This window comes from Oreochromis niloticus, linkage group LG12, assembly GCF_001858045.2.
Source record: "Oreochromis niloticus isolate F11D_XX linkage group LG12, O_niloticus_UMD_NMBU, whole genome shotgun sequence".
In the NCBI taxonomy this organism is placed as follows: domain Eukaryota; kingdom Metazoa; phylum Chordata; class Actinopteri; order Cichliformes; family Cichlidae; genus Oreochromis; species Oreochromis niloticus.
In genome coordinates this window covers 28,920,003-28,935,757 of record NC_031977.2, presented here as the reverse complement: position 1 = coordinate 28,935,757, position 15,755 = coordinate 28,920,003, and the positions used below count along the sequence as shown (strand labels likewise).

The window sequence follows — 15,755 nt, the reverse complement described above, 5'->3', positions numbered from 1 at the left end:
TATTTTTGCACTTGACGACTTGTAAAAGCCTATATGATATTTTTTATTTTACCATTAATTAATGGCACAGAGAAGGCATTGTTTAAATATGTTAAAGTTTTCTTTAAGCAAACAGTATTATTAAAGTTCTTCATGACTGGGCCAAGTGTCCACTTTTTTGGAAACCAAAATATGGTCACTCTACTAAAATATAAAACATATTTAGAGTTAATTATCAGTTTTTCTTTGCTACATAATTTCATATATTTTGCTTTACATATTTGTGTCTTCAGTGTGTATCTCCAATATAAAAAGTAGTAAGAATAAAGAAACAATATTAAATGAGAGGTTGTGTTCAAAGTTTTGACTCGTAGTTTGTGCATTTCTGTGAGAATATACATGAAACACAGACAAAAACATAATCAACATATGTCAACATATGTAGACAATCTCCAAATCAAAAACTCAGAGTATAGACTTGCAAAGCCTTCAACGTAACAGTAAAAACAACCACCACACTTATTTAACCATTGTTTTACTGTACAATACACAAACCACGATTTCAAGCTGGAGGACAAGCAGTCAAGTCAGTAACTGATCCAAAATCTCCATTTTGTTTTTAATCATATATTATGTACCTTTCTGCCGTCTCTGTAACTGTAAAAAGGACATTATGAAGTCTTGTTGTATAAATAACAGTTTAATCCACTGACTCTGGAATAAAGACAATTTTTTAGAGAGCTGAGATCTGCAAAGAAAGTAATGGCAGAATAAAAAAAATGAAAGACTGAGGGGCATCCAGAACACAGTCTACTCTGAGTGGCTCTGTGACACTGGTGGGGTTTTTAAATGGGAACCTTACATGATAATTTTGTGTTTCTTTAAAAGCAAACTCCTGCAAACCTCCCATAAAAATAATGAATTATTGACTTCCTGGCAACAAAATAAAAATACAGTCGTATACAGACTAGGATTACTGGAGAGTACAATGTGTTATTTCTTTAAAATCACCCCTTCTCTCAGAGGTTCGAGTCAGAGCTCAGGTATTTGTACCTCCCACAGAAAGCTGTGGTGATTACCGTGTTCGGAGGGAACACTAGTGTAATCTTCAAGTCCAGTTTATGTAAAGTGATGATGTGGGTCTATCTGAAGAGGCGGTATGTGCGGGGCAGACGTCCGTCCTTGCTGGACAAGGCGGCCTGGATGTGTTCGTATGAGGGCAGCTCCATGAGGTCTCCAAGCGCTGCGACAGCTGGCTTACTGCGCAGCATCTTGGTGGTCACTCTTTTAATGTCACCAGCTGTCACGCTGCCTGAAAATTATTTGAATATTATCGTCACACAAATTTAGATGACTCGCAAAGAAAAGGACACAAAAATCTTTCCAGTACTCACTTATTAGATGACAGAGCTCATGTGGCAGCTTTCTCTTTCCTGTGGAGAGAACCTGACGACCAACGTCTTCAAAAATAACCGGCCGTGATTCAAGGTTCATCATCAACATGGACTTCAGCTGAGTCTTTGCCCTCTCCAGCTCCATCTGGGCACACAAGGGAAATATATTAAAAGTTCTGTGTAATTTTTATTCTGCTAATTGATGACGACAAAGCTTGTGGTGATCATTACCTCTCCTGCACTGCCGCCCATCTGAATGAACTCTCTGGTGATTATTTCCACCATTTCTCTCACCTGGAAATGAATAAATGAAATAAGAAATAAGAACCACAAAAAACATGACAAACTATTCACTGGAGGTGAACTTTTCCCAAATATACATTCAGCTCCTTACAGGGACAAAAAAAGCGGGAGCACATTACCCATTTATCCTCTCTTTACTGGCTTCCTGTCACTTTTAGAATTTAGTTTTAGATTTTATTGCTTGTTCTGAAGTCTTTGACCTTTGCCCACTTTTTTTATCTAAGCTTTTAAGCATCCACCCTCAAGACAGGGCACTAAGGTTTTCTAATCAGAGGATTCTGGATGTTCCCAGGACAAGGTCAAAAACAGAGGGGATGAGGCCTTTCCAGTTGTAGGCCCCGTCCTGTGGAACCACCTACCCCAGAGCACCAGAGCTGCCAAAACCTCATCAGAAATGGTTTCAAAATTTAAATGAGAAATTTGTCACAGAATCCTAGCAGATACTCTGCAGCTGTCCTGTGTTGAGTCTGTACCAACCTGTCTGGGGTCTGCACTAGCATGGATGCACAGTAGGCCGCTGTCCTCGTAGCTATGATGGTAGGAGGTGGCGTTGTACATCCAATGATGTCTACAACAGATAACAAAAATTTAACAGTTGGTGAAGACTAATTAGAATCATTTTAGCACAATTTGCTTTTGAGACGCTCACCTGTTAAGGACATTCAGGTACAGTCGGGTGAACATGCCTTTCCCGGGTCCTCCTGCAGAGAAGGAGCCGCCTCCACCCATCATCATGTTGAGCACAGCGAATGGGATAAAGTCATCCTCCTGTAAAGGGAACAGTTTTACCCTTTAACATGTTTCAGGCCCCTGATTGGAGACTTTCCAAGACACTGCAAACACCCACCAGGTAGGAGCAGCTCTCCAGGCCGATCATGATGTGGGTAAGCTCTGGGATGGGGGTGGGGCCGAGGCTCACGTCTGACATATCCTTCTCCATCTAACAGAATAAAAGACAATGTCCAACTTTTAAAGATTCTATGCTTTCTCCAGCAGAAAGGAGGAATAGTAATAAAACAGGTATCTGTCAAACTGTGATTTTAAACAGAGCCTGGTAAATCACCTTGACGATGCCACCAGTGTACTGTGCTACAGAGAGGTCCACGTTGGGCGCTGAACTTGTTCCCCACACTGGCTTCACGTCCAGCAGGTACTTCCTGGCACTTTCGACCAGCTGCTCGTGCTCGATGCCCACTCCTGCCAGCACCATGCGCTCTGGACGGTAATAGTTACGCAGGTAACTGTGAAGCACATTCTTGTCAATCTTATCCACATTTTCTGCAGGACAAAAACGAGGCAGTCCGACTGTGTTGCCTCGATATGCAGCCTGGAAACAAAACAACAAAGAAGGATCACATATAGATTTAAAGATGAAAACAAACTAGGACTACTCACCATTAAGTTTGACATTAATGAAGCCAGAATATCTACAAGTAATCCCCCTGATCCAATCAGACTTCAGATTACTCTAAACACTAATTTTCACAATTTTTGCCACTCCTGACTCTGTATGATATCAACAAGAGGGAAGCTCCTTAATGCGATTAACCCTGACATACGGAAGCCTCTTTCACTCCTTGTTCACATCTTCTTTTTGCAAGAGGCCTCCAATAAGAAGAAATTTGGCTTAAAGGGGGGGGTGGACTCAAAGGGAGAAGAAGTAAAACAGCTTGGTTCAGATTGTGAGTGAATGGAGAGGCTGCACGAAAGCCCAGCTAAGGCAAATAGATCATTTTGGACTGTGAATCATGCAAAGTTACTCTATCAGAGTTGAAGAAGAAACCTAGAAATGAGTATAGTGCACTGAAATATTGACAGTGGATTTTGGTTTAATTAGTAATTCACTGATTAATAATAAAATGGGATGAATGGCTGGATGTACTAGCTAAGGCCTATGTAGAAGGTGTAACTCACAGCATGGATCATCTCAGTGAGTAACGGCTCAGGATCTGGCCTCATGTTGAGATCTTCTAACTCAAAACGCACCGCCATTCTGGTCATCTCGAGCTCTTCATCTGCACACAAAGAAACAGTTTGTATTACCGGTGGACGCTCTTGGACAGTTTGTGAGGACTGATCCTAAGTTACATGTTCTTACCCAGCAGCCGAGGCTGCAGAACAGCATCAGACAGAAGACTGACCACTGTGTCCAGACCTTTCACTTCAGCAGACACTGCATACATTGTGGTGTCTCTGCAAAGCAAAACGACCAATCAACACACATCAAATCAGCTGTGTGTTGTTTGTGTTTATCATTACATCATTGCACACTGAGACGGGAACTGTGTTAAATACCTAGATGTCTGACAGTCACAGATCCCCCCGTGTTTCTCCAACGTAAGAAGGATTTCATCTTTACTCCCATACTGTGCTGTGGACTAAAGACATAAATGTTGTTCTCAGGTTTATTGCTCACACCTCCACCTTTTTGGTCTTGTTCATTTAATTTTTTTTAATACTTACAGAAAATGCAAGTTTTTCTAAGAAGTGTGCGATCCCACTTGGATACTTTGCTTCATGTCTGGATCCCGAATTAACCAAAACTAACAGAAGGAAGAGAGAGAGAGAATCCACACTTTATCCAGTTCTTGCAGGTGACAAAGAACAGTGAATATACCAGCACATAAAAGATACAACTTACTTCCAACTGTGCAGAATTGACCAAACTTGTTTTGGGAAGCAACTTTGAGGCCATTTTCTAGAGTGGTAATCTTGGTCTCATATTTTTCCTGACCATCCACTGAAGCAAACAGTGGTTTGGGGATCCCAGGCAACGGTGTAGAGAGGGAGATATTTGGGTATCCGCCACCACTGCTGTATTTCCGGTAAGCTGCTATCCCATACCTTAGATGACAATAAAACAACTGCTATTAAAAAAAAATCTCATCAACTTTTAAAAGCTGAATTTCAAAAGCCAACTTTTGGAAAAACTGCAGCTTATACAACATGACCAATAAAAATTAACAATCCAGGGTTTAATTTTAGTACAACCTTTACATTGTACATAGCCCTTCTAGCCACAGCTACTTTGAAGCCCACCGATTAGTCTTCTGACAAACAATGCGCCAATACAAAAATAAAAACAAACAGTACAACAAACAGCAATGGAGACAACAGTGACTAACACAAATACTGACAAACTTCATAGAACAGTTAAGAAGACATATTTTAGAGATTTGGCCTTAAAGTTTAAAATCAGTTCATGTTTTTATCTATGGTGGCAGAATGTTCAACACCTGCAGGCCTTTATATGTTAAAGAGGACTGACCATTTTCTTACCTTGTTGCTTTGCATTCTGCATCAATTCACTTAAATTCAATTCAAATGGTGCCAATCCACAACAACAGTAACCTCAGGACATTTTATACTGCAAGTTTAAAGACCCTAAAGTAAAGAAACCCCAAAAATCACGACCTCCCTATGAGCAAGCACTTGGCAACAGTGAGAAAGAAAAATTTCCTTTAATAATAAGTACAGATACCAAATGGATATGCTATCTATAAAATTCACAAAACTTAAATATCAAATGTCTTCAGAATTTTACAATAATGATAATAACAGCTGCTTAGGCTGCTGCCCCCGCGACCCGACCTTGGATAAAGCGGATGAGGATGGATGGATGGATGGATAATAATAATAATAATAGTAGTTGTACTGGCGTCTTCTCCAGTACTTTAAAACCTTGTTTGTCATGTGTTCTCTTTTTTGGCAATATGTTACTGTTACACAACAGAAAAGCTGAGACAAAATCATATCATGACACGCAGACATACCTGGGCGGGCTAAGATCTTACAAGCATTCAACTAGAAGAAAACAATTTGCATCAGAAACTACTGAACATCCATTATATATATGGCGGTTGCTTGAAAGAGGCCTCTCCTCTTAGTGTCAGGCACAAAGTGGAGTGGAAAATATTTTTGTTTGTTTGTTTTAAATTACCATGTTAAAAAAAAAGGGGAAAAAAAGAAGAATAAAAAAGGAAAAGAAAATCCAGCTAGCATGTTTTCCATACTCTTCAGAGGGAAACAGCCATTTTGCAAAGACATACTATTGTCTGCAGAATTTTTGGGTCAGTAGGTGGTGATTTCATTACTGCTGATCTCTAGTCTGGACCAGGTTAGCTTTGCAGCATATTTTACCCAGTAAGAAAATGAAAATCGAATTACTTGATAAATTGTTACATCCCTAAATTCATAAAATTTTTATTGTTCTACAAACATTAATATCTGATCCTGAAAAAAAGAGCATCTATTTTACTGTCTGACCATATTAAATTTGTATGTAGTCTAAATGTATGTTTGAATTCTGTTTTTATACTTATTTTTTACTTTCAGATAATTATGTCAGCTCCAACTGACAAAATAAAAACTAAAACCATCTTTTAAACATAAATTTCATGATATACTTGATTATAATCCGCAAGACTAAGTACATTTACTGGCCTGTGCGAGCATTTAAATGGACATTCATACATTGCTTTTAAAGCAAAATGTACAGTGCTTTTTCTCTCACACCGTTTTATCTGCAGCAGCTGTAGTCCTTTCAGTTTACACATTTAACCTCCTCATATTTTTCAGGTATTACAATTTACACCAATTAAGCGAACACACAGGGAAAACTTTTGGTTATCTTAGCCAGCTTAAAACAAGCTTCATATGACTGCTAATCATGATTGCCAGTGGTAGGCTAAGTGAACACAGACAACATCACTTGAGTATACTGAACTGGCTTCGTAGTACAGGACCCTGGCCTTGGTTCAGCTCCTCTAGCTGTGAGACAACTCTGTTCTGATTGGCTACCCCTCATAAAAAGAATAGAATAGAATAGAATAGAATAATCCTTTAATTGTCCCACAAGGGGAAATTTGGTTGTATCAGCAGCAAAAACACACATATACAAACAGAACAGGACACAGAACAGAAGCACAATTTTTACATATTTACATCATGGACAATAGTTACCAGAGCAGAGTACAGTGTGGTTTTTGTGTTTACAGCCACAGCCATGTTACAGGGATCAACATATTCACTGACATCATATAGCACCAAACGTACGTAAAAACGTCCTGAAAATGACTATTTTGACCTTTTGACTCAAATAGATTAGGTGCATATAGGTACTGTTATCGACATCATTGTCCAAACGTGTTTTACTAGGAGTTTCAAAGTTTAACATTCCTCTCTTAGCACTTCTATAATATCAAAATCTCAGCCACACCACGATAAAGTAAAACTCAGCACGTATTATCCTCCACCATCCTCAGACAAACGCACACTATTAAGTCCAGCAACAGCTCTTTTACTCAAATATGTCTCTTCATATTCAAATTCTCAACAAAAACAGCCTAACTAGCACGTCTATTTCAAAAATATCAAAACAAAGTAGAACACTTCTTTATCTCGGACATTACAGAAAGCCGCTAAAATAATGCCAAAGCTTAAGCGAGAGGAGCATTTTTAGCTTCATTAACGGGTTATGATGTAACTTAGCATCATGCTAGCTGCTAATTAGCGGTGACGAGGACGTAGAGAATTTCTGAGCCCGCAGGGATGAGCGGAAACGTCACGTGGGAGACAGTGGGTGTATCGGTGCTGCAGTCTGTTCGCGTTAAACTCCACAGTAGCGACACTTTAAGAGCGTTTATTTAAAACGTGTTACCTCTGAACCCGACTCCAGGTTCTGCACCTCGACATGTGAGTCGCCATCCTGGATCCTCTGTGACGGAGATCAACCCGGATGATGACGAAAGCTACTCGAAGCACTTCCGCTTTCAACCAGCTGATGGTTGTTGAGCATGCAGCCCAGGGGCCAAAAGACACGATGTTACTGAATAGTAAGAACATCACAGTGAAGTCATTAATAATTTTGTAATAATCAGTTATAATTGTTAAATAAAAACACTGCAATTTCAGCTATGGGGAACAAACTGGAAATTCAAAGTATTTCTAAATCAAGTCTTTTGGGCACAAAACAATATTACATGTCTTTTTCTTTCATTTACATTTAACACTAGATTTACTATCCTGCGCAAATTTGCGTAACTTCCCTAAACCCAGTACCCCCTAGAATTACTGGCTTTTTTATTTTCTGGTGCAAGTCCCGAGGTGTTAAGCACCCCTGCTGAGATTTTCACAGGTCGTCAGCTTGTTTCTCCTACAGCTTTTGTTGTGCAAACCACCCATTGTCCTTGAGGCCTGGCACATTTGCATTTGCTCACTCAGTTGCTCAGATCCAAGGCAGGCCAAACCTCTGTGTTACAACTTTCAGAAATGCCTGATAGAAATGCTTCAACTTACTCATGACATTTTGACCACATTTTTTGCGGAAGTCACAACTATACTGAATGCACGACCGTTGTTGCCAGCTGCAAGAAATGCTTGGTAGGGAACAGCTGTTCCCTACCAAGGTTCGTTTCAAAGTTTGAAAGACTTTGAAATAAAACAGACTTGTGTACCCATATATTGTGAATGTCTGTCTTTTGTATGTAGGTTGTAACACAGAGGTTTGGCCTGCCTTGGATCTGAGTAAACAAATGCCAATGTTGCACACACACACACACACACACACACACACACACACACACACACACACACAGCAAATCTGCATTTATTTGTCCCACAAGTGGAAAATCTGCATTGTCATTGCAAAAAAGTGGACAGAGCACAGTATAGAAAGTGCACTATACAAACAATCTGGAAACATAAATATGGACACGTGTATTCAAAAATATTGGTGTATGTATACACACACACACACACACACACACATATCTATCTATCTACGTGTGTGTGTGTGTGTATGTATATATATATATATATATATATATATATATATATATATAGATGTGTCTGTGTGTATAACTAGACTTTATGCTTTAAGTTCATGAACTTATGGCATTCATTTCAATCCTGTTTGTAAGAGCAATCATGTGTCCTGTTGGTGCCATTGTGGATTGCTGGTCAGAAAGTTTTCTGGTGCCACTAATCAAAGAGACAATGCCCCGAGATAGATTCATTTCAATTATGCAACACCTTCGATTTGATGACAGGGACACGCGGGCAGAACGGGTGAAAACAGACAAATTTGCAGCGATCTCCGACATCTGGACACGCTTCAACGAGAACTGTGCTAAAAGTTTCACTCCAGGGGAACACATGACCATAGATGAACAGCTGTTCCCTACCAAGGTTCGTTGTCCATTCACCCAGTATATTGCAACCAAGCCAGACAAATTTGGGATCAAGTTCTGGATGGCCACGGATTTGGACACCAAATATGTCTGCAGTGCATCTCCTTACTTGGGAAAGGACCCCAGTCGTCAGAAGGGAGAGAGGCTGGCAGAGAACGTGGTCATGAAACTGATGGAGCCGTTTTTGGATGATGGAAGAAATATCACAACAGACAATTTCTTTACTTCACTGTCACTGTCGCACAGACTGCTGCAGCGCAAAACAACATTACTGGGCACGGTGAATAAAGTCCGGCGTGAACTTCCTCAACTTTCAAAAGATACTGCAAAGCGAGAGGTATTCTCCACTTCAGTGCTTAGAAGTGGCAGTGTGTCCTTGACAATTTATGCACCTAAAAAAACCAAGACTGTGTGTGTTCTAAGTCCCATGCACCAAGACGTGACGATCGGTGACGGCAGAAAGAGGAAACCCAACACGATCACAGACTACAACCACATGAAGGTATGTGAATGTGTGTACAATTTTACACCAGTGGTACAATGTTTTCTGATGTGTGCTATACAGGCCTATAGAAAAAAACATATACTCATGACTCTCTCGCTCTGCTTTTACAGTGTGGTGTAGACGTGTTGGACCAAATGGCACGGATGTATTCCGTAAGATCAGCAACACGCAGGTGGCCAGTAGCGGTTTTCTACAATATGCTGGACCTGGCGGCAGTGAATGCCTACATTTTGTACAAGGCATGTACAGGGTGGACAGGCAAAAGAAGATTGTTTCTGCGTCTTCTAGCTCAGCAACTTCGTTGCCGATTCATGCAGCACAAGGAAATCTTAGCACAGAGGCAGCTGCTGCAGCTGCTGCAGCTGCTGTGCCGGGGACTGTAAAGACAACGCAGTGCCAGGTGCAAGAGAGCTGCAACAGGAATCGCAGCAGATTTACCTGCGCAACATGTAAGAAATTCACCTGTGCCAAATGCAGGGATGATGGACACTGGGTCTGCAAACCCTGTAAAGTTTGAAACACTTTGAAATAAAACAGACTTGTGTACCCATATATTGTGAATGTCTGTCTTTTGTATGTAGGTTGTAACACAGAGGTTTGGCCTGCCTTGGATCTGAGTAAACAAATGCCAATGTTGCACAAACACACACACACACACACACACACACACACACACAGCAAATCTGCATTTATTTGTCCCACAAGTGGAAAATCTGCATTGTCATTGCAAAAAAGTGGACAGAGCAAGGTATAGAAAGTGCACTATACAAACATTTTATATATATATATATATATACATATTACATATATATATATATATATATATATATATATATATATATATATATATATATATATGATCAGTGAGATGCTTGGCTACAAGTTGAACAGCCACAAGGGGCAGTACCCTCCATGGAGAAGGAGGCTAGAGGGCAAGATCAAAGTAGCACGGAGGGAGGTTAGCCAACTAACGGAGTTGCAGAAAGGCGGGACAAAGAAGGTGCATAAGAAATACAGCAAGCTGTCCATACCTGAGGCCTTGGAAACTGCCAAGCAACGACTCACAGCCTTGGCCAGCCGCTTGAGGAGGTACACCAGAGAGATAGAAGGCAGGAGAATAAACCAGCTGTTCTCCACAGAACCAGCAAAGGTGTACTCTCAGTGGCAAGGGAACAATAACAGAACAGCACCACCAAGGCTGGAGACGGAGTAATACTGGAAGAGCATATGGGAGAAGGACACAACCCATAACGGCAATGCTCAGTGGCTAGTGGATCTGAGGGCAGACCATAGCGACCTCCCTGAACAGGGTCCAGTAACCATCACAGTGGCAGACATCCAAGAAAGGGTCTCCAGTATGAAGAGTTGGACAGCACCAGGGCCCGACATGGTTCACGCCTACTGGCTGAAGAAGCTGACTGCACTCCACGAGCGTCTGGCAGCACAAATGAACCAGCTGCTAGTTAACGAGAGACACCCGGAATGGCTAACCGAAGGTCGGACGGTCCTGATCCCCAAGGACCCCAAGAAGGGACCGGTCCCATCCAACTACCGACCAATAACCTGCCTCAGTACTACATGGAAGCTCCTGTCAGGCATCATATCGGCTAAGATGAACAGGCACATGGGTCAATACATGAGCGGGGCACAGAAAGGGATTGGCAAGAATACCAGAGGCGCAAAACACCAGCTACTGGTAGACAGAACAGTCAGCCGAGACTGCAAGACCAGACTGACCAACCTGTGCACAGCCTGGATTGATTACAAGAAGGCCTATGACTCAATGCCCCACAGCTGGATACTGGAATGCCTAGAATTGTACAAGATCAACAGGACCCTAAGAGCCTTCATCAGGAACTCAATGGGGATGTGGCACACAACACTAGAGGCCAACTCCAAGCCCATAGCACAAGTCACCATCAAGTGCGGGATCTACCAAGGAGATGCTCTGTCCCCACTGCTGTTCTGCATAGGCCTGAACCCCCTCAGTGAGATCATTAACAAGACTGGCTATGGATACCGACTACGGAACGGAGCGGTTGTCAGCCACCTCCTGTACATGGATGACATCAAGCTGTATGCCAAGAGTGAACGAGACATCGATTCACTGATACACACTACCAGGCTATACAGCAATGACATTGGAATGTCATTCGGGCTGGAGAAGTGTAGTCGGATGGTAACAAAGAGAGGGAAGGTAGTCAGAACTGAAGGGATTGAACTACCAGAAGGCAACATTGCAGACATAGAGGACAGTTACAAGTACCTGGGGATCCCACAGGCGAATGGGAACCATGAAGAGGCCGCTAGGAAAGCTGCAACCACCAAGTACCTGCAGAGGGTCAGGCAAGTCCTGAGGAGTCAGCTGAATGGTAAGAACAAGATCCGGGCCATCAACACCTACGCCCTGCCTGTGATCAGGTACCCTGCTGGGGTAATAGGCTGGCCAAAGGAGGAGATAGAAGCCACTGACATCAAGACAAGAAAGCTCCTTACCATGCATGGAGGGTTTCACCCCAAGTCTAGCACCCTGAGGTTGTACGCTAAGCGGAAGGAAGGGGGCCGAGGACTGGTGAGTGTCAGCACCACAGTCCAGGATGAGACAAGAAACATCCACGAATACATCACGAAGATGGCCCCAACTGACAGTGCGCTCAGTGAATACCTCAGGCAGCAGAAACCCAAGAAAGAGGAGGAAGGCGAGGAACCATCATGGAAGGACAGGCCCCTGCACGGTATGTACCACCGGCAGATAGAGGAGGTGGCTGATATCCAGAAATCCTACCAGTGGCTGGACAAAGCTGGACTGAAAGACAGCACAGAGGCACTAATCATGGCAGCACAAGAACAAGCTCTGAGTACAAGATCCATAGAGGCTGGGGTCTATCACACCAGGCAAGACCCCAGGTGCAGGCTGTGTAAAGATGCCCCAGAGACAATCCAGCACATAACAACAGGGTGCAAGATGCTAGCAGGCAAGGCATACATGGAACGCCATAACCAAGTGGCCGGCATAGTGTACAGGAACATCTGTGCCGAGTATAACCTGGAAGTCCCAAGGTCAAAATGGGAGATGCCCCCAAGGGTGATGGAGAATGACCGAGCTAAGATCCTGTGGGACTTCCAGATGCAGACGGACAAAATGGTGGTGGCTAACCAACCGGACATAGTGGTGGTAGACAAACAGAAGAAGACGGCTGTAGTGATCGATGTAGCGGTTCCGAATGACAGCAATATCAGGAAGAAGGAACACGAGAAGCTGGAGAAATACCAAGGGCTCAGAGAAGAGCTCGAGAGGATGTGGAGGGTGAAGGTAACGGTGGTCCCCGTGGTAATCGGAGCACTAGGTGCGGTGACTCCCAAGCTAGGCGAGTGGCTCCAGCAGATCCCGGGAACAACATCGGAGATCTCTGTCCAGAAGAGCGCAGTCCTGGGAACAGCCAAGATACTGCGCAGGACCCTCAAGCTCCCAGGCCTCTGGTAGAGGACCCGAGCTTGAAGGATAAACCGCCCGTAGGGGCGTGCTGGGTGTTTTTATATATATATAATATGTATATAATATGTATATATATACATATATACATATTATATACATATTATATATATATACATATTACATACATATATATATATATGTGTGTGTGTATATATGATATAGATGTGTCTGTGTGTATAACTAGACTTTATGCATATTATATAAGGTGTGGCTTTATAAATATATAAATATATGTACAACTCTGTGTATATATGTTTATGGACAGGCATGCAGGCAGGTAAGGAAGGAAAGCAGCCTTGCAGGGAAGGAAAAACTTGAATCTCTCATGGTTAGGGGTTGGGGGAGGGTGTGTTTGCACAACAAAAGCAGGAGAACAATGGAGCTGACGACCTGTGAAAATCTCAGCGGGGTGCCAAGAGGTGTTAAGGTCGGGGGGAATTTACGCAAATCTGCGCAGGCCAGTAAATCTAGTAGTAGGGACTTGCACCAGGGAAAAAAGGCTCAGTAATTCTAGTGTTAATAAAGAAAAAAATCACCCTTCTGCAGTGAGGAAGGTAATTGTTTTATCCCCTGCTTAATTTGTAAGTTTGCTCACTTACAAAGAAATGAACAGTCTTTAATTTTGTGGTACTTCATTTTAGAGAGAATTTCAACCAAAAATGCAGTTAAACATATTATAAACACATGTTTAAAACACATGTTTTAGGTTATTGTCATGCAAGTACATGACCCATCCATTAGCTCCTCGGTGTGGTGAAGTCATCCTGCAACCTTAACAGAAAAACAGCCCCAAAGCGTCATGTTTCCACCTCTGTGCTTGAGTGTGGGGATGGTGTGGTTTGGGAAATATTAAGCATTTCTCTTCCTCCAAACACAGCAGGTCAAGCTGATGCCAAATATTTTCATTTGACTACAGAACTTTCTTCCAAGCTTTCTCTAAATCCTTTAAGTGTTCATTAAGTGTTTGTTGGAAAACTTAAGATTACCCTGTATATGTCCCTTCTTGGGCAGGTAGACCTTTGGTTGATATTCTGTTTTTCTCCGTTAAAATGAAACAACTATAAAAATTACACTTAAAAATTCAACAAACTCAAATCAACATTGAGCAGAATAATCCATTTAGAAAATTTATAGCACACCCCTGATCTAGAAGATCGACAGTACCTGTCTGGGGAGATTATATCCCAGATTATTTTTCTGTAGGTAGAATTTATAGATGTTCCCTAAATGCATCACACACAGGTAGTCATAAAGCAGAGTTTTGAAAACAGAACAGCTCCAAGTGTCGACCGCCACACAGGGCAATCACAGCTGGCAGATTTTGGGTTGCAGCTTTCTCAAGAATTATCCATCCATCCATCCATCCATTTTATGACAGCCTATCCGTTTTCTTCCACTTATCCATGGCCAGGTCATGGGGGCAGCAGCCGGAGGATGCACCACCCACCTCCTGCATTTTGTCCAGGGGAACACCATGGTGTTCCCAGGCCAGCCAAGAGATATAGTCTGTGTGTCCTGGGACTATCCCGGTGGGACATGCCAAGAACACCTCAACTAAGAGGTGCCCAAGAGGCATCCTAGTCAGATGCCCGAAACACCTCAACTGGCTCCTTTTGGTGCAGAGGAGTAGTGGCTCTACTCTGAGCCCCTTCTGGCTGGCCGAACTCACCTTATCTCTAAAGGAGGGAATCCAGCCATCAGTGGCACGAGAAAGCTCATTTTGCTGCTTGTATCTGCGATCTCGTTCTTTTGGTAGCTACCCAAAGCTCGTGACCATAGGTGATGGTAGGGACGTAGATCAAATGGTAAATCGAGAGCTTCACTTTTACGCTCAGCAAATTCTGTGCATAAAAATTATGAACACAATCGGTGACAAAGGGCAGCCCTGGCAGAGTCCAACACCCACCAGGAACGTCTCCAACTTATTGCCACTGCCTGGGCAGTGTTTTGCTTGGCCTGTTGGTATATATTGGCTGCATCCGAAATTCTGCAGGCTAACCAAGTGTGATAGGACTTCTTCTTCAGCCTGATGGTTCCCTTTACCTCTGGTGTCCACCATCTGGTTTGGGGGTTGCCCCCAAGACAGGCATCAACCACCTTGTGGCTGCAGCTCAGTGCAGCTTACACAAATAGCATAAGTAAGTGATGAAAGTATATTATTTATTTACAGGAAACCAAAAGCAACAAATACACAAATAAATAATCATTTGAGAACCAGTTTAGTTTTAGGCAAGCAAAGTAATAAAGAATTGTGAAAGAATTGTTTTTTGGGGGGAAGGGGCATTTAACATCAGTTAAAGTTAAAATTAAGTTTGTGTTGGGGTAAGATTAAAATGTTTGGTACTCAGTTGTAAGTTACAATTATAGTTCATGGGAATCCACAAATCTCACAAAGATAGCCAAATAAAGGGAAACACATTTACAAGACCCCAAGAATACACTTGCCAAGTTTAAAGTGGATGGGATGAACTGTCATATAGACACAGAGATTTGTCTGACTATTAGTAGGATTAAGGAGATAACTACTTACCGACTTCATTTTCTTCAGTGCACTGCTCAAATCCACGGGTGCTTTTTGTCTTTTTTTGTTTTAGGATGAAAGTTTATTAACTCCAAAACAGCTCTATCTGTGTCTGTAATTTGGGCTCTAAGATCCAAAACAGAACAATTGATCCATTTGAGTGGGTAAGCGGGCCAAGAGCATTTAACTACCCATCAGTGAATCAATTCTGACACAGAAACAGGTCAGCTCCTCAATAACATTAACACTTCCACCTGACTTTAAAGCACTCTGCAGCTGTAGAGAGATTCAGCAGGACTGTGACCAGCAGCAGCACATTTATTATTTGCCACAATGTTCTCCATTATGCATGTCACCGCAGTGCTTT

General features: G+C 42.3%; 1 protein-coding gene across 1 annotated transcript; it reads right to left on the bottom strand.

The window, feature by feature from the left end:
- Nucleotides 1-457: 457 nt before the first annotated feature.
- On the bottom strand, nt 458-7,487 carry pmpca (peptidase, mitochondrial processing subunit alpha). The gene is made up of 13 exons (XM_003454185.5): nt 7,336-7,487; nt 4,318-4,520; nt 4,140-4,219; nt 3,972-4,054; nt 3,775-3,869; nt 3,591-3,691; nt 2,740-3,003; nt 2,524-2,616; nt 2,326-2,444; nt 2,154-2,244; nt 1,605-1,667; nt 1,374-1,518; nt 458-1,291 (listed from the first exon to the last, which is right to left on the bottom strand). The coding sequence occupies exons 1-13, from the start codon at nt 7,380-7,382 to the stop codon at nt 1,122-1,124; spliced, it is 1,554 nt and encodes a 517-aa protein (XP_003454233.1). The 5' UTR covers nt 7,383-7,487; the 3' UTR covers nt 458-1,121.
- Between the last annotated feature and the right edge of the window lie 8,268 nt (nt 7,488-15,755).

Coding starts and splice junctions, on each gene's coding strand:
- pmpca (XM_003454185.5), bottom strand. CDS start 7,382: ATGGCGACTCACATGTCGAGGTGCAGAACCTGGAGTCGGGTTCAGAG. Junction 2,617..2,739: donor ACACTGGTGGCATCGTCAAG/GTGATTTACCAG, acceptor TTATTCTGTTAG/ATGGAGAAGGATATGTCAGA. Junction 1,519..1,604: donor TGGGCGGCAGTGCAGGAGAG/GTAATGATCACC, acceptor TTGTGTGCCCAG/ATGGAGCTGGAGAGGGCAAA.